Source organism: Artemia sp. Qi Xiang Cuo, chromosome 4 (genome assembly GCF_049724085.1).
Source record: "Artemia sp. Qi Xiang Cuo chromosome 4, ASM4972408v1, whole genome shotgun sequence".
Taxonomy (NCBI): domain Eukaryota; kingdom Metazoa; phylum Arthropoda; class Branchiopoda; order Anostraca; family Artemiidae; genus Artemia; species Artemia sp. Qi Xiang Cuo.
In genome coordinates this window covers 34,720,644-34,739,604 of record NC_142797.1, presented here as the reverse complement: position 1 = coordinate 34,739,604, position 18,961 = coordinate 34,720,644, and the positions used below count along the sequence as shown (strand labels likewise).

General features: G+C 35.9%; 2 protein-coding genes across 2 annotated transcripts in view; one reads left to right on the top strand and one right to left on the bottom strand.

Annotated features, from left to right (window-relative positions):
* Positions 1–18,961, bottom strand: part of Oat (Ornithine aminotransferase precursor) — a 164,276-nt gene that overhangs the window by 38,039 nt on the left and 107,276 nt on the right. The window contains exon 4 of the mRNA XM_089088252.1: positions 2,019–2,242. Within this exon, the coding sequence (XP_088944378.1) occupies positions 2,019–2,242 (224 nt within the window). The remainder of the gene's footprint in view (positions 1–2,018; positions 2,243–18,961) is intronic.
* Positions 6,600–18,961, top strand: part of LOC148953043 (uncharacterized) — an 80,362-nt gene continuing 68,000 nt past the window's right edge. The window contains exons 1-2 of the mRNA XM_089088254.1: positions 6,600–6,743; positions 15,496–16,719. Coding sequence (XP_088944380.1) covers positions 15,499–16,719 — 1,221 coding nt within the window. The 5' untranslated portion in view covers positions 6,600–6,743; positions 15,496–15,498. The remainder of the gene's footprint in view (positions 6,744–15,495; positions 16,720–18,961) is intronic.

The following is an 18,961-nucleotide window of genomic DNA, read 5'->3' as shown; positions in this document are numbered from 1 at the left end:
TTTTAATCTAATTTTCTTATCGCTTTTAAATAATACCGAAAAATCCAGCTCTCTCCCCATGAAAAATTCCGGCACTTGTGTATTATACGCCACTCACTCAAGTTTATGATGTGTAAAACTCGAGAATAATCCGGTTTCTTCGTTAGTTTCTTCGTTACTTTAGAAACAAAATTGGGCTATATATTTGCACAGTAGGGGGGGGGAGGGTAAAGTATAGCGGGTCTTCATGCAAAATGTGTTAGGTACAATTATTCTGTATATTAGGAAATAGGAATTGTTTTCTGACTTTAAACTGTCCAAAGGCTTTACTCCCCCCCCCGCCTCTTATGTGCAAATATATAGCCCAAATTACTTGTCTTTGTCTTGTATCACGCTAAGCTGAAAGAAACTAACGAAGAAACCGTTATGTTCTCGATTTTTACACAGCGTAAACTTGAGTGAGTGGCGTATAATACACAAGTACCAAAATTTCTTCCCCCTACTGAAAAAAAACTCAAATACAATTCGTAAATTTGAAAACCATTATTTTCCACGGGGGGGGGGGGGGGTAAACACCGCGGGTATTTTCCGGGGGGGGGGGGTCAACGCCGGGGAGGGGGGGGGGTAAACGCCAGCTACCATGAAAATCATAGCACAGGAAAATTGAACCACCCAAATGTTCATGGCTTATTTCAAATTTAAACATATAGAATGTGTCCATTTGAAAATTGGCTGAAAGGATATTTGAAAGATGATTAGACCAAACTGGCTATAAGAATTTTTTTTTAATTAATACTTATCTGTAAAGAATTAAATGACAATCATACGAATGTAGTGGTAAATCTAGCACTTTAACACTGACATTTAAATATAAAAAGAAGAAAAAATAGCAATCGATTTAGCCTGTGAACAGATCACTTACAAAAAAAAGTTTTCAAAACCTCGAATTTTTTCATTGAAGCGTGTCAAATTTGTGCAAACTACAGAAATGTCCCATTTAATGAAAATTTCGCCTGTCAATTTTGATTTGTAGAACAACTGACATTTTTGTAATTGACCGGAATAAAAAACAGAGCTTTTCACAAGACAATCTGAACAAGTCCAATTATATTTGTTTAACAAGTTTTAGCGTTAAAGCACTTGATTAACTCTTAACTGTACACAGTTAAGATTTATTGAGAAAGGTTTATCCCCCTCCCAATCCTTTATGAACGACTCCTGAAACACAAGGAACGTTTAATTAGAATAAGAAGCTCTTGTAAAAGTACTAAAAAACTTTAGCTTGAATAGGGAAGGATTGAGGAGGAGGCAGCCCCCTCACATACGGAATAATTTCTGTCCGTTTAAAGTTTTAATGCTGCTCCTTTATGAAAAGTATGCTATGGGCGGCAGTGGTAACGGATGTAGGAAGTAATTATGCTTTCTATCAACACAACAGATGCATCAAAAACTATCAATCATCAACTATGAATGAAGAACTGATTATTTACTGAACCTAACTTAAAAAAAACACAAACAAAAGCAATAATAGCAAAAGGAGTTGTAGGCCACATAAAATTTTTCTCAGAATAAGTAGGGCAACTATCAAAATTTGTAATAGAATAATTACCCGAAAACTAGGTTTCACGAATTTGGATTGTAGACAAAATACTTTTTTGTTCAATATATTAACTTTAGAAGAACATTTCCCAATCCACCCACCGATACTATCAAAGTGGGACTCGTGATTACTGAGATAGAATCTGTTTCACATCAAACTTTGCTAGGTTTTGCATGAAACTTGCATTTTTAAGATATTGGGCAACTCCCTCCAAAAAATCATGGATACGCGCCTTTCTACACTAAACTCAACTGCTGCTACGACATAGAACATTCAGTAACACCCCATTTTGGCCCATCACCATGTCGAAATTGTCTTTTTGCGATGCAGGTCACTATTCTCATTATTTTTCATAGACACAGAAGCTATCACTAAATGGTTCAGCATATGTAGTGTACACTAAGTAATGCCCACTCCAATACTCGAATGTTTTACTTACTTCAAGGGCAGCAAGATCGTTATAGGGAACTATTTCGTATCCGGGTAAGAAGGGACCAAAGCCTTCATAGCTGCTTGGATCCGTTGAGCTAGATATAGCCGCCAAAGTCCTACCCCAAAAGTTTCCCTCGGCAAAAATGATTTTTGCCTGATTATTGGGAATTTTTTTGACATTGTAAGCCCATTTTCTGGCTAACTTACAAGCTGTTTCACCTCCTTCGACACCTGAAAGATTGCAAAATTATAATAAAATATCTATACATAGGCATAAATCACACAAATTGGTGGTACTTTTGGACTGTATTTAAACTGAATCTTTAATTTCCGTCAACAGAGTTGTCTAGCTATTAAGAACTTAGGTTATAATCTATTGAAGTTTGTGATCTAGCCCCCCCCCCCGGAATATTCCCCCTGAATTATTCTCTTCTATTTTCCCCGTACGCATCCGATCAAAATTTTGAGATAGCAATTTTGTTCAAAATAACCATGCCTCCGGGTCTGACAAAACCCTTTCCAGCCCCCGGGGCAAGGACTGTAAACTATGCAAGTGGCCCATTGTTAAGATATAAGGTTTTTATGGGAAGGCTGGTCAAATAAACTTTGAAGGAGGGCAGATGCCTCAAAAGGTGCATTTTAATGCAAAAACCTCCTTAAGCCGTAACTCTCATTGAGCCTTCAAGTAAAATACAGAATTAGTTCTAAGGAGGGAGCAGGGGTGTAGTTGGAAATTGATATTTAATCCCTCTTTGATTTCTGGGAATATTTCTAGTTTACGCGGTTATTTTGAAAGTAAAGAGTAACATTAGCAAAATTAGCAGAATTTATTCATATAGAAGGGGGACTGCCCCTTCCTCATCCCCAAGATCCCCTTCGTGTACCTATTTTGTACTTTCTCTGCGGCTAATCAATTTTACGTATGAGGAAATTTTCATGGGGGGGGGGGTGAATTACCCGGGGGAGAACGCCGGCTCCCTGAAGTTTGTATATGATAAAATACTAGTAGATAGAACATCAACACCCAAAATGCTTGGTGGAGGGAGTGGAGATCCATTTTTACCGAGTGGCTGATCATTTACATCAATTTAGAATGAGAGTTTGGTGAAACACCTGTAAAATCGGTAAACCGCAAGAAAATGACAGCACTTAGCGCCACAGTTTAATAATCTTAATAGTGTTTTTCTACAAACTGGCGGAGCACATAAAGGGTTGATGAGAGCAAGTAATACCTCAGTTAATAGGGTACCTAAATTAGTATATGTTTTTTTTTAGACACAAAACAAAATAAATTTATACGAAAGAGTAGTAAAAAAAGAAAGAAAAAAACAACAACTAAAACAACAGAAAGAGATGTTTGGAGTATATGTTCAGGATCACTTTTTACAGATGTGATACTGGAAAGACTGCATTAGGGCAACCAAAGTTAAAATTAAACTTGCTTTTAGACAGAATTCTAAAATAAGAATAAAACTGAGTAACATAACCCCACGCGTGCGTAATACAAAAGGTAGCTGAAGTCTAACTCTAAAGAACAAGCATATTCTCGGGATATTTTTTATAGTTTAAGAATTCCGTTGGTTCCCGATACCAAAGGGGGCGTATGTTCTACTTTTTCTTCATTTTTTTTATATACCTGAAACCCGGAAGGCAAGCGAGTTATGCATATAAGTTTGAAGAGATCGCACAGGTCAGCAGCTTTCATTAATAGGTGACGAATTTCATTCGCAGTTTAGTGAGTATATACTATTTTGGGTGTATCCCATTTGAGCGCTTTCCCATTTGAGCGCCATGGCGCGCAAATGGGAATTTCCCATTTTCGCGCCGTATTTTAATTAGTTAAGTTGTGTGCCATTTGAGCGCCCGATAATATTTTGCGTATGTTAGGTGATATAGCTAGGTGATCAGGTAAATTTTTCGCAAATCATATTATTGACTTACGAATAAAGTAAACACACCACTCGATGCCTTTTTAGGCTCTTTCCAAATATAATAATCATTTTTGTCGGAAATGAATTTTACCCCCACCCCTATGTATACCAATCCAGGGTATATATTTGCACATTAGGGGGGTGGGGGTAAATTTTAAACTTACCTCCCATTAACATCAGAAATAAAATTTACCCCCCCCCCTAATGTGCAAATATATACCCTGAATTGGTATATATAGGGGTGGGGGTAAAATTCATATCAGAAAAAATGATTATTCTATTTGGAAAGAGCATAAAAAAGGTATCGAGTGGTATGTTTACTTTATTCTTATGTCAATAATATCAACTGCGAAAAATTTACCGACGGGTCTTCATGTCTGTTTTCCTCATACAGTATATAGCGGTGGATACCGCATAATGCATAAGTACCTGTATATACCTTTAGTAGTAAATATATATGGTATACATAAATACTATATATATTTACTTAGTTTATAATACTATAAATGGAAGTTATTTTCACAACCATTGACCCAATAAAATCCTCAGTTTTGTTCGTTGTCTTCGTGGCAATAAATATTTCTACAGGTCAATGTGGCAGCAAACCACGCTTCATCCACCGCAAAATCACAATTTTGGGTTTGGCGCTCAAATGGTACTCCGTGGCGCTCAAATGGGAACAAAATTCCATGGCGCTCAAATGGAACAAAATTCCGTGGCGCTCAAATGGGAAAGCGCTCAAATGGGAACACCCCACTATTTTGTAGTACAACCTGTTTTGTATCAAAAGTATATTCTCCTGTATCCAACGTCAGGGAATTGAGTTGAAACTATCCTCTTCTTTTTTTTCGGAGGGGGGATAAGGAGACTTGTAATTTTGTGTTCGAGGGAACAGGGCAAAACGTCTTTTCAACGGCCTTCAAACAAAGGGTACATGCTATGGATATTTTCTTTCTCTTTCCAGTCACCCCACAGATTCTTTGTTTAATAAGATATAATTTGCATTAGAGCGACATATCATTAATTTCATTCAATTAAATCACAAGTTCAGTCCGATGAATACAATCAAAGATATTGTGCTATGGATGAGCTTGTATTTTGGTCATCGCGAGTTGCGACACTCTCTATGCCGCCAATCATGCGGCAGGCGTAGGAGTCCTAAGTCAATACAATTGTGTAGCTCACACATAAAAACATTTACTGCGTTTTTTTTACTGCGATACGATGTCAAAGTTTCAAACGAGAGGATTAAGACAGGGCATTAAGGGCTCAGAAAGACTTACACGTGATTTGTGCGGCAAAAGTTAACAGACAAACCAAAAATAACTTTAAATTCAAGGCGGTAAAGCTTTGATTAAAGAGTAGAAAAGAACAGAACATTCAAAGATCTCGTTGCAACGAGCAGGCGAGGACATGCGGTGCTATCAGTATGACCCAGAGATCAAGTACTAAAGCCCTTCATAAAGTCCACACTCAAGAATTCGTTTCGGGGAGGGGGGGGGGGGTTGAAAAGTATTAGAAATTACAGCAAAAACTTCGAGATTTCAGGAGAAGCCACGGGCCGAAATTTCCCATTTGCGTAGGCTACTTCGTGCTCTGAAAGGAGGTGAAAAAAAAAGTATTTTTTTTCAATGGTTCCAATAAATAAAAAAAACTTGTATTGTTCATATTTTTGACGTAATACCTTCAATTAGTTATTTTTTTTCAAAGACCACACTGCCTTTCTATGATGAACAAATAAACGTTCAAATGGGGATAAGTACATTTATTAGATAGTGAAAACAGATAGAAAAGTCTGGATATTTCGACCAAATATGCAACAGGCGCCACCGGCAGAAATATTAAGGAATCACAACTAGAGTTAATATGTTTGTACTGCACAATATAGTTACTGTCGGTTCACTCACTAGATATGTATTAGAAAGTTGAGTACCTGGGTTCATCCAATATCTTGAGTTTGAATTTTCTTCTTTAATATTGCTTTAATGTAAGTTAAATTTCTAGTGAAGGTGGCAACATCTTCTTCGTCTTCTAATTGCAAAGGAATTTTTTTTGAATTTATAGTTATATATTTGATTGGTCAAATCTTCCCATAAATACAACGTATTTTCGACGTAATACCTTAAGTTAGGTATTCTTTTCCAAGACGAAATTGCCTTTCTATGACGAACAAATAAAGGTTCAAATGGGGATAAGTCCATTTATTAGACAGTGAAAACAGATACAACAGTATTATTCATAATACAAAATATCAGATTAACCCAAAAAATCAACCAAATACAAACTAAATAGGTACCATGTATCTCCCGCGTATTATGCCTAATAGGTTACAAAACAAAATATTGGCTAAATCGGAAAATTCCTCTTTACTTTTGGACGTACTGTGTATCAACATCACATCACATGACTGAGCAGCCGACTTTTAACACACAACTAATCAATGAGTTTTTTCCAATAATAAAGTAAGTGAAGCATAAACTAATAGCATTTAAAATGATACCCGTTAAACAATTAAATTATGCCTTTCTACTCTCACTATCACGCACAAATTATTTTATAAAAAAAAAAAAAAAAAGAATCTATGTTAAGCTATTCATACTGGACACCCATATGTGTTTTTAAAGCGTTCATACCGTTAGTTTGAAGCAAATTTGATTTGGTTTCTATCAAACGCAGGATGAGCTTGGTGATGAGTAGTTGGGTGAAGAATTAAATCAAGCTGCTATGTTGAAACACTGAATAAATGTATTTCGATTAAATCCAACAGATATAAGAAGGATAAAAGTAATAGGACACATAAGGTAAGTGGCATTTTAGAAGACTAGTTAACATCCAGGACAGTGCATATTTAAACTAAACTAAGTTTCAATTTTGCTGGATTACCACGGAATTGTTATTCAAGGGGATGATGGTACCACGGAAATGGAAATCGATAGTACAATTTTCGCTTTCAGCATTCCGACTTTAAGGTGAAGTTTTGACTGCAGCAAATATATCCGCGAGTGACCGAAAGAGGGTCACATCTGATATCCTTGTTGCTGCTCAGAATCCAAATGGGTCTAATTGACAGACTCCATTATTTTGAATAACAAATCAAGCGATTTTTGTAAATGGGTCCAGGCCACACATTTTCCGTTAATTTTTTTTTTTTGGGGGGGGGGGCAACTCTGGTCAACATAAAAAAACAGAAGTTGAAAATATCCCCATAATTGAAAAAAAAGCAACAACACCATACCTAAAACTATGAGTTCCCCTCCGGAGAGAAAGTTGAAATTATAGCCAAAGTTTAGTTAGTGAAAAAGAAGAAACATTGTAAATAAACACGCATGAGTGAGAAGAGGGTCTTTTCTTATTAATGTTGGTCCAAAGGACCTCCAACTCTATGTAAATATTATGAAAAAAAAAAAAAAAAAATCAAGTGTCCAAAATCCGACACTTAGAGCTCAAAATGCACATCTCTGAAGCAACACCCATTAAAAAAACTTTGTGATCATCTTCGGACACCTTTTTGGATGTTGGTAGCTTATGGTAGTAAATTTGGTCTACTTTAAGAGAACGCACACCTTAAAACCTGAGGTAAAGAAGAAATTACAAGTATGCATACATTTCTAGAAGCAGAATATAGACTAAGAAGGATACGGGCAATCCGTATGTTAAATCGACCACGGTTTTTGCATAGCAGTACTCCACGAGAAACGGTACAATTTCTACTTGTGAGGCAGGTATGAGTGAAAAAAAAGAACCAGTAGAGGATCTATAAGCAACAGAACTTCTTTTATGCTAGGTTTTTTTCAATTTTCGATGGAGAAGGGATACATCGGGCAAAACTTTGGGAGTGACATTTTCTCTCTTTTGGTGTACGCAGGTGTGATTGCTGGTAGTCCCTAAGAACCAGAGCTCTTGATAACGCGACTTGGGGTAGACATAGAAAAGAGTTTCGGGCATTGATGAAAGACGTATGCTTCAAGTTAATAGTGCAAACGTGATATTAAAACAGCATATTGAAAAAGAATTTCTCAGAACTATCTAAAACATAGCTCATTTTTAAGATAAAATGAGTTTTGTAAAAGAAAAACGACAGAAAACATTCCATTTTCCAAGTAGAGTACGAGGTAAAATTAGGCATATTTTCTTTTTTTTTAAAGCCCCAGATACACTAAACTTAGTTTTAAAAATAACATTTAAACTTTTGTGTCCAAAGCTCAGGTGGATTTTTAGGTTAATTTTTTTCATCAGTATTCTTACTTAAAAGTACCAAGAAAAATAAACACGCATGAAAAATCAGGCAAACGCTATCTCGGAAGACTATTGATTCAACCGCAGAAGCGGAAAATACCTAAATTAAAAAAAAAAAAAAAAATGGCAGTTCCTGGTTTTACATTTGAATTATGGGTAGAAACCAATTTTTCAGAAATCATAAACAACTGGCATCTCCGTAGATCGTAGGGATCTTGGAACATCTGCCACGGGACTCTAATACCCTGAATTTAAATGATGCAACTCCATCAAGACTGCCCCCTTTTTTAAAAGGGGTCCCATTTGTGCCAAATTAGGCGAACATTCTCAGGTTCATATCTTTTGGCGAATAACTTTAAATTTAATCAATTTTACATATTTGGAATCAGCATAAGAAGCCAATTCTTTTGACCTGAATATTGTCAACAAAATTCTTTTTTTCAGTTTAATTCCTGTTAGTATGAGTCACTCTTTATTTACAGTTCGTTTACACGAATTGTTTGATTGACAGCTTTTAATTAAAAAAAAAAAAAAAAAAAACTTGGGTTCCAGGTTTTATAGTGGAATTATGAAGAGAAGTTAATTTTTGAAAAGTAACAACTAACCAGAGTCTTTGACATTTTCCATCCTTTATGTGCCTAAAATTACTAGCAAAGACTGTTTTCTAAACTACAAGCCGCAAAAGAAATAACATTTTATTATTATTTACAAGAAAAACACATTTCTTTTTTCTAATATTTATTAAACAAAATAGAAGCTCTTCATTTTTCCATCCCCCCTCTTTCACTTTCACCAGGTAAGGCGACATTTTTTTCGAACAATCATTTTTTGAGCATATCCTTGATAAAAAGAGCTCGGTCTTTTCTAATCTCGGACCTTTTATATCAACCCTTAGATTTGACCTTGCATGTCTAAGACCTGACAAACAAGAGGTAATCAAGAAGCAGCATGATTTTTATTGCAGAATTCCGCACGTTCACCCTTAAATAGAATATATATAATTAAATTTCCTCTTTGTATAAAAAACCAAAAATCTTTAATTTGAATCTTGTCTAAGCTCCCTGTCAGCATTTCTTTCATCAATTAGCAACATAAAACCTTAAAACGTGCAGTAATGACCCCTTTATAAGAATGAGACTTCCGGCCACACTCAAACCCCACTCTTTTTGTGTCTGAATATAATTCGTCTTAACTAAAAGTTATACCTAATGACGTTCTGGTCTTTAGACGGCGTGTGGAGTATTAGACCTACTACTGTTTGTGGTAATTTATATCGTTTTAAGTTTTACTTGGTTATTTATTTTGATTTTTGTTTTTTTAGAGGTTTATTTACTTGTTGATAGCGATTTAGGTTCTTTTTAAGCTTGACTTGGTATTTGAATTTGTTTCTGCTCGTCTTTGTTTTAATGTATCTCTTTACTTTTCTTGAAAAACGTCTTTTATAGAAGAAGTTTTTCTTAAATTAATTTTTGTTCGTTTTTAATCGACAAACTTTTTTTATCCGTTAACAAAAGAATATTTTTCAATCTTTATTTTTTCTCCTTAAAACTAAGATTCTGCCTTACCATTTATATTTTTGAAAAAAATTGCAACAAATCGTAATAATATTTGTACAGAACTTTGAATGGATGGGTACAGGTAATATTATTCAAATACTATGGATTGAAAATCTGCGTAATCTTTGGGCTTGTAGGGGCTAAAAGAATTCTGACCCCGATCATGTTAGAACCTTGAGTATAGAAAAATATCAATCGACAACCGCTATCAACATACACTGAAAGTTTCAACTTAATTCCCTCACCTGTTCCTGAGATATGAAAGATACACACTTTTGACAACCTTGGATGCACAAAGGGTCTCTTGAATTAGTTCAACATCCCCCTCAACATGCATTCAAAGTTTCAACTTAATACCCTTAGTCGTTTCTAGCATAGTGCAGATATGTCCTTTTGGCCAACTGGATGCACATAGTGTCATTTGATTTAGCTCAACATATCCTTAAAATGCCATGAAAGTTTTAACTTAATAACCTTAGCCATTCTACATATATTGCAGACATGTCTGTTTGACGACCAGAATACACAGTTTCTTTTGATTTAGTTCAACATCCCCCCACCAACATACTCTGAAAGTTTTAGCTTAATAACCCTAGCCGGTCATGGAGTATCGCAGATACGCGCTTTTGACAACTTTGGATGCACATAGTGTCTTTTTTATTTAGTTCAATATCCTCAATAATATGCCCTGAAAGTTCCTACGTATTACCCTTGGTTATTCCTGAGATTAATTAAAAAAACTTTTTCCACAAGATAAATTTTTCAAAGAAAAGTAAAGAACCCCATTAAGCCAAAATTGAGCAAAAATAAAATAAAAAAATCCACCAAGCGTGAAACTACCACAAATCAGCATCGGTAAATAAATGAAACCCAAAAAGAACAGAAATTACAATAAATAACCGAGTCAAACTCAAAACGAGCAGAAATTAACATGAGTAGGGCTCAAAACCCCTATGCCATCCCGAGGCCAGAACATAATTTGTACTTTACTGAAAAAATATAAATGTTTTTACTTTTATAACTTTAATAAATCAAATAATATTAATATTTTGATTACTAAATATCAGTATAGGTATATTAAACTGACAATACACATTCATTTTTTTTTCAGTAAAGGGAAAATTATGTTCTGGCCTTGGGATGGCATAGGGGTTTTGAGCCCTACTCATGTTTCTGCTCGTTTTGAGTTTGACTCGGTTATTTATTGTAATTTCTGTTCGTTTTGGGTACAATAAAAACCTTATATGCCCCAGGGCATAACTTACATATCTTGCCCTGAGGACTGGGGGGGGGGGGGTTATCATCCTCAAAGACCTAATTTCCAGAACTTTTAACTATGTTGAAGAAAATTGCTATCTCAAAATTTTGATTGGATGTGTTTGGGGAAATGGTGCGTGGAAGAAGGGGATTAGTTGCTCTTCAATAGTTTTTGACTGTTAAAAAAGGCATTAGGCATCTCACTTTCCAATTGAATGAGTTCATATTAGAGTTTACGTAATAGTGTTATCTATAAGACCCTTATTTGCCCCAGGGCATAATTTACAACCCATAATTTACGTTGAAGAAAATTGCTATCTCAAAATTTTGATTGGATATGTTTGGGGAAATGGTGGGCGTTAGAGGGGGGTTACTTGCCCTCAAACTAATTACGAATATTAAAAAGGGCACTAGCCCTTTCAATTTCCAATCGAATGATTCCTTTTTGAAGTTTCTACGACAACTCTTTCTATGATAATAAAAAAAAACTTTATATGCCCCAAGGACATAACTTACAACCCTTACCCTGACGGCTGCGGGGGAGTGTCGTCCCCAAAAACATATTTCCGGACTTTATAGCTACGTCAAACAAAATGGCTATCTCAAAATTTTGATTGGATGTGTTTGGGGAAATGGTGGGTGTGAGAGGGGTGTTATTTATCCTTCAATCACTTTCGACTATTAAAAAGGGCACAAGCCCTTCTAATTTCCAATCGAATGAGCCCTTTTTTAAGCTTCTTTTTTAAGTTTTTTTTTAGTTTAAAAAATAATACATTGTGCCAATATCGTTCTTTACTTAGGCAGCGCAATTGCGCTGCCTATGATACTGCACAGACGCCGTTTTGACAACCATTGATACACACTGTATTGACTTAGTTTTACATTCTCCTAAAAAGACTATGGCAATATAGAACGAATAGAAGTTAATTAAAAAAACTTTTTCCACAAAATAAGTTTTTCATAGAAAAGCAAAGAACTCAATTAAACCAAAAATGAGCAAAAATAAAATAAAATAATCTACCAAGCGTGAAACTACCACAAATCAGTATCGATAAATAAATGAAATCCAAAACGAGCAGAAATTAACATGAGTAGGGCTCAAAACCCCTATGCCATCCCGAGACCAGAACATAATTTGCACTTTACTGAAAAAAAATAAATGTTTTTACTTTTATAACTTTAATAAATCAAATAATATTAAAATTTTGATTACTAAATATCAGTATAGGTATATTAAACTGACAATGCACATTCATTTTTATTTTTTTTTCAGTAAAGTGCAAATTATGTTCTGGCCTTGGGATTGCATAGGGGTTTTGAGCCCACCTCATGTTTCTGTTCGTTTTGAGTTTGACTCGGTTATTTATTGTAATTTCTGTTCGTTTTGGGTTCAATAAAAACCTTATATGCCCCCAGGGCATAACTTACATATCTTGCCCTGAGGGCTGGGGGGTTGTCATCCTCAAGACCTAATTTCCAGAACTTTCAACTACGTTGAAGAAAATTGCTATCTCAAAATTTTGCTTGGACATGTTTGGGGAAATAGTGGTCGTGATAGGAGGGTTAGTTGCCCTCCAATCACTTCCGGCTATTAAAAAGGGCACTAGCCCTTTCAATTTCCAATCGAATGAGCCCTTTTTGAAGTTTCTACGACAACGCTTTCTATAAAAACCTTATATGCCCCAGAGCATAATTTACAACCCATAATTTACGTTGAACAAAATGGCTATCTCAAAATTTTATTGGATGTGCTTGGGGAAATGGTGGGCATTAGAGGGGGGTTACTTGCCATCCAATCAATTTCGACTATTAAAACGGGCACTAGCCGTTTCAATTTCCAATCGAATGATTCCTTTTCGAAGTTTCTACGACAACCCTTTCTATAATAATAAAAAAAAACTTATATGCCCCAAGGACATAACTTACAACCCTTACCCTGACGGCTGCGGGGGAGTGTCATCCCCAAAAACATAATTTCTGGATTTTTTAAGTACTTTGAACAAAATGGCTATCTCAGAATTTTGATCGGATGTGTTTGGGGAAATTGTGAGTGTGAAAGGGGTGTTAGTTGTCTTCCAGTCACTTTCGGCTGTTAAAAAGGGCACAAACCCTTCTAATTTCCAATCGAAGGAGCCCTTTTTTAAGTTTTTTAAGTTTAAAAAATAATACATTGCGCCAACATCGTTCTTTACTTAGTCAGCGCTATTGCGCTGCCTATGATACTGCACAGACACCGTTTTGACAACCTGTTACACACAGTGTTGACTTAGTTTTACATCCCCCTCAAATTCCCTAGATATTGCACCTGTCTCATTTTAATAACCTGGATGCACTTAAGCTCTTTGATTTGGTTCGACAGTAGTAGCAGCTGTAACAGTATCCGTAGGAGCACGAAAAGCAGTCGCAGTCACCGTCGCAAGTACTCACAATCAGAAGTAGTCGGAGTCAGAGTCGCAAGTAGCCGCAGTCACAAGTGATCGCAGTGGCAAATAGTCGCTCTCCCAATTCTAAGTAGCCATAGTATTAGTAGTAGTAGTAGCAGTCACAGTAGTAGTAGTAGGAGTATAAATAGTAGTAGTAGCCCTGAAAGTTTCAATTAAATACCCTCAGCAGTTTCTGAGATATTGCAAATACGCCCCTTTCACAACCTGCATCCATATGGTGTATTTCGATTTGGTTCAACATCTCTCTTAACATTCCCTGAAAGTTCCAACATAACCCTTATCTGTTCCTGCAATATGAAACAGACGTCCTTATGAATACCTGGACGCACAGTGTCTTCTGATAGTGTTATATCCCCTGAATTTTTTCTGAAAGTTTCAAGTTCATGTCTTATTCTGTTCATATGATATCGGAACTATGCCATTTTGACAATCTGGGTGCTCTTAAATTCATTGATATAGTACAATAGTAGTAATAGTAGTAGTAGCAGCAGTACAAGAAGCTATTCACGGTTGAAATCGTAGTAGTAGTAGTAGCAGTGGCAGCCACAGGTAGTCGCCATTCCAGTCGCAAGTAGTCACAGTCACGAGCAGCCACAGTTGCAAGTAGTTGCAGTCACAGTCGTAGCTATTCGGAGTCACAAGTAGTCGCAGTCATTGTTGCAATTAGTTAGATTCACAATCGCAAGTAGTCGCAAAAGTAGTAATAGTAGTAGTAGCAGTAGTATCCCTGAAAGTTTCAACTCAATACCCTAGTCCGTTTCTGAGATATTGCTGTAAATACCGACGAAGACCACACTGCCTTTCCATCATAAAAACAAAAAAAGTAAAACAATAGGGAAATTATATAAGACAGTGACAAATTTCACTGTCTTCGATAAATTCCAGATTGTTTTCCTTTTTTTTAGATATTGCTTATACGCCTTTTTGACAATCTGCATACACACAGTGTGTTTTGATTTAGTTCGAAATCCCCTTAGACATTCCATCAAAGTTTCATCTTAACCTTTATCCGTTCCTGAGATGTTGCAGATACGCCCTTTTGACAACCTTGGACACACATAGTGTCTTTTACATTAGTTTTATATCCCCTAGAACTTCCCTGAAAGTTTCAAATCAACACCCTATTTTGTTACTGAGGTATTGCATCTATACTATTTTGACAACCTGAAAGCACTTAAACTCTTTAAATTTAGCTCAATAATAGCAGTAGCAATAGTAGCAATGGAAGCAAAAATCATAGACGCAGTCCTAATCACAGTAGTATAAACAGTAGTAGCAGTTGCACTCGAAGTTACAAGTAGTCGCTGTTACATTCACAGTTGTAGTCGCAATCACAGTAGCAAGTTGTCACAGTCGCATTCGCCAGTAGTCGCAACTAGTTACAGTCGCAGTCAGAAGTAGTCACAGTAACAGCCATAAGTAATCACAGTCACAGTCAGAAGTAGTCGCAGTACTAGTAGCAGTAGCCCTAAAAGTTTCGACTAAATACCCTCAGCCGTTCCCGAGATAAAATAATACACTCTTTTGACAACAAGAATGTACATAGTTTTGATTTAGTTCAACATGTCCTCAACATTCCCTGAAAATTCCACCTTAATATCCACAGCCATTCTAGATACCCCGGATCAAACATGCCCCCCCCCTTCCCAATAAAAAACCCTATATCTAAACTATTGGCAGCTTTCATAACTTACAGCCTTTGCCCAGGGGCTCTGGCGGGTCATGTCATCTCAAGAGCCAAAGTATTGGACATTTGACTATTTTGAACAAAATAGTTATCTTAAAGTTTTGATCTGATATCTTTGTGGGGAGGGCAGCTAAAAAAAAAGCAAGGACGACTGGTTGTCCTGCAATCACTTTTTAATCTTAAAAATGGCACTAGAGCTCCAAAACTTTTCCTTCACAAAGACAATTCCTTTCATACGAAGTGGCCTAGAGAGAAAAAAAATAATAAACTGAAGCGGTATCCTTCTTTACTTAGGCAGCGCGATAGCGCTGCCTATGACTACTTCAGTTGTATTTAAAGGATTATTGAGCGCTTATCCATCTTTTTTTTTCAGGAAATGAATGTAATATTAGCTGTGCTATTAGCATCGGCAATCTTAGTTTCAAACATAGAGGCCCAGCTATGGATGAGTTATTATAATTCCATAAAAACACCATCTAAACCACCAGCCTCAACCTTGGATGATGTTCAGAAAATAATTGAATACATGAGAAGCACAGAGAACCCCAATTACGAACCGATAAATCGTTACATTGAAGATACTAAGCTAAATAAAAGAAATCACAAGTATAATAGTGAGGAAAGTGAAGTGCACGAGGTGTATGAACAATTTACAACTACGAAACCAAGAAGAAGAAGAGTTAAAGCGAAAATTGACCGAAATGACCAGTTTGTTGACTATTTTAACGACCAGATAACGCAATTGAGACCTGATATATGGAGTGGTAAACCCGAAGAAACCTATTCAGTTACACCTGTTAGAAGGAAGAAAAAAACAAAAGCGAAAAGCTACTACACATCGACAGAACCACCACTTTTGAGAAATTCTGACGATTATGGTAATGTGAATATATATGAAGACGAGAACATGAAAAATCACAAAACTTCGATAAACGACCAACTCGATGATCCAACAGAAAGGCCACCTTTCCCAGCTAGACTGCCTCCACCCCCCAGATTTAGAAGACCAGCTCCAACTAGAAGGCGTCCTTCACCTCGCAGGCCTTTCTTTGGTCTCGGTAAAAAAAAATCTAACCTTAGAAATTCCGTTTACGACAATGAACGCCACCAAAAAAACTTGCAATCTCAAATAGACGAATCACTAATAGCGCTAACACGCTTTGATACCCCAATTGACGCTGATATGCTACAGTATTACATAGAATTATACCAGAAAAATCCTGAGCTGCGGAAACTTTTAGAGAAACTAGCAGACGATAAAAACTTTGCAAGAGAATACCTTGATAGAAAAGATACAACGACGGAGGACGAAATAGACATGGTGGCCCTTAATGACGCATACAATTATATACGTCGTCAAGAACAGCAGCTCACAAGACAAACTCCCCCAGTTGGGTTTGGACTAGCTGCAATAGTTGCAGCAGGAGCTGCTTTTCTGGGATTTGGACTGGCCCAAAATAAGGGAGCAACAAAATCTTTACCTGCTTTACCGGCACTTCCCAATTTGGATGATATACAATCAAAAGTAAACAGACTCTTAAACAGACAAAAACGTGCCAATCGCAGTCTAATTCCTTCTGATGACGACGTTAAACAGGTATGATATTTTCTTACTATTAGTTAATGCTATTAACTTTCTATAGTTCAAAAAGATTTTTTTTTTTACTTCTAACGGATGAAGAACCTATATTACATAGTTTTTCAAGTAAATATAGATAGAACATAAAGTAGGATCTTTACAAGAAATCCTAACTCTTTAAATAAAGGAAAAACCAACGAAATTAGTACGAAATAGTTGGGAACAAAACTGTCAAAATTAAACGAGAGTTAAATGAAAAGAACCGAAATAACAGAACAATAGAAACGTGGTACATTACTTGTTAATTTACTTTTAAAAGTCTATTTTTCAAATACTCTTTTTAGTTCCATCGCTTTAACAAATTATTTATCACAAAAAGTTGTATGTTATTTGCGGCAATTTATCCAGCTGCTGGATAAATTTGCGGCACTTAATCAAGTTAATTCCAATTTAATTTCTTATTGTAAATATTCTCAAAGAAAATGTTGCCTCAAGCGATGATATAGATTTAAACCGTAACAATTAATTTAACCTTAATGAACAATCAGACAGAAAAAAACAACCAATAACACACATTCCATTACGATTTACAAAAAATTATCTACAAGACATCGTTTACCTAAAACTGTTTACATACTTTAATTAGGTTTATAGTAGAGTGGGGGGTGCTACTCCGAACAGGACCACGTGGTTTATGGTTTTCTCAGTGAGAATGAAAAACAGAATTTTTCTCACTTGGAAAAACATGAATTTTGTCGCATTTATGGTTGTTTTCATGGATGGTTATGTGTGTTGTTCGATTTATTTGATGTTTTTCTCGGTTGTCAACATCAAATTATGGATGTTTTATGGTTTTTGTCAGTGAGAATTTGAAAAACATGAATTTTCTCACATCTATGTCTGTTTTCATGGTTTTTGTCAGTGAGAATTTGAAAAAACAGGAACTATGTCACATTTAAGGATGTCAACAGCAATTCATGTCTGTTTTATGGTTTTCTCAGTGAGAATGAAAAAACAGGAATTTGCCATTGCTCACCCCTGCTGCCACCTACAACTTTTTTTAACACCATATATTGACACGAGAACCACGTGGTTTATGGACTTTGTCAGTGAGAATTTGAAAAACAGGAATTATGTCACATTTATGGATGGTTTATGGGCTTTGTCAGTGAGAATGAAAAAACAGAAAGTTTGTCACATTTATTGATGGTTTTATGGACTTTGTCAGTGAGAATGAAAAAACAGACAGTTTGTCACATTTATGGATGGTTTTATGGATGGTTATGTGTGGTGATTATTTGATGGTTTTATGGATTTTGTCAGTGAGAATGAAAAAACAGGAATTTTGTCACATTTATGGATGTTTTCTTGGATGGTTATGTGTGTTGATTATTTGATGGTTTTATGGACTTTGTCAGTGAGAATGAAAAAACAGACAGTTTGTCACATTTATGGATGGTTTTATGGATGGTTATGTGTGTTGATTATTTGATGGTTTTATGGATTTTGTCAGTGAGTATGTAAATACAGGAACGTTTTAACATGTATTTAGTGTTTTATGTACTGTGTCAGTTAGAATGAAAAAAAAGAAAGTTTGTCACATTTATGGATGGTTTTATGGATGGTTATGTGTGTTGATTATTTGATGGTTTTATGGATTTTGTCAGTGAGAATGGAAAAACAGGAACTTTGACACTTCCTTCTTGTTGTTGTTCAAGCCAGATGTTACGAGTTTCCGGGAAACACATGTGCTATCAGTCATTAATCAAATTGTCTCCGGCGCGAAGTTTATTAATGTCTTTGTAGTTCTAAAGAGAACACTTTCCGGGGAAGTTAATTAATGTCTGACAGATGATGTCATGTTTGATTGATTGACACGAAAGGGGAATGACTTTGTTATTCTAAAGAGAATTGATGTGATTTATGAAAGTGGAATTAATTTGTTGTATCTATAGAGAATTGATTCACGGGCAGATGTTACGAGTTTCCGGGAAACACATGTGCTATCAGTCATTAATCAAATTGTCTCCGGCGCGAAGTTAATTAATGTCTTTACATTTCCAAAGAGAAAAGTCTCCGAGACAAAGTTTAAAGTCTGACAGATGATGTCATGATTGATTGATTGACACGAAAGGGGAATTAATTTGTTGTTCTAAAGAGAATTGATTCACGAAAGGGACATTAATTTGTTGTTTCTAACAAGAGAATTGATTCATGGGCAGACGTTTTGATCTTAGCGCGCGAAAAGGTTTCCAAATAA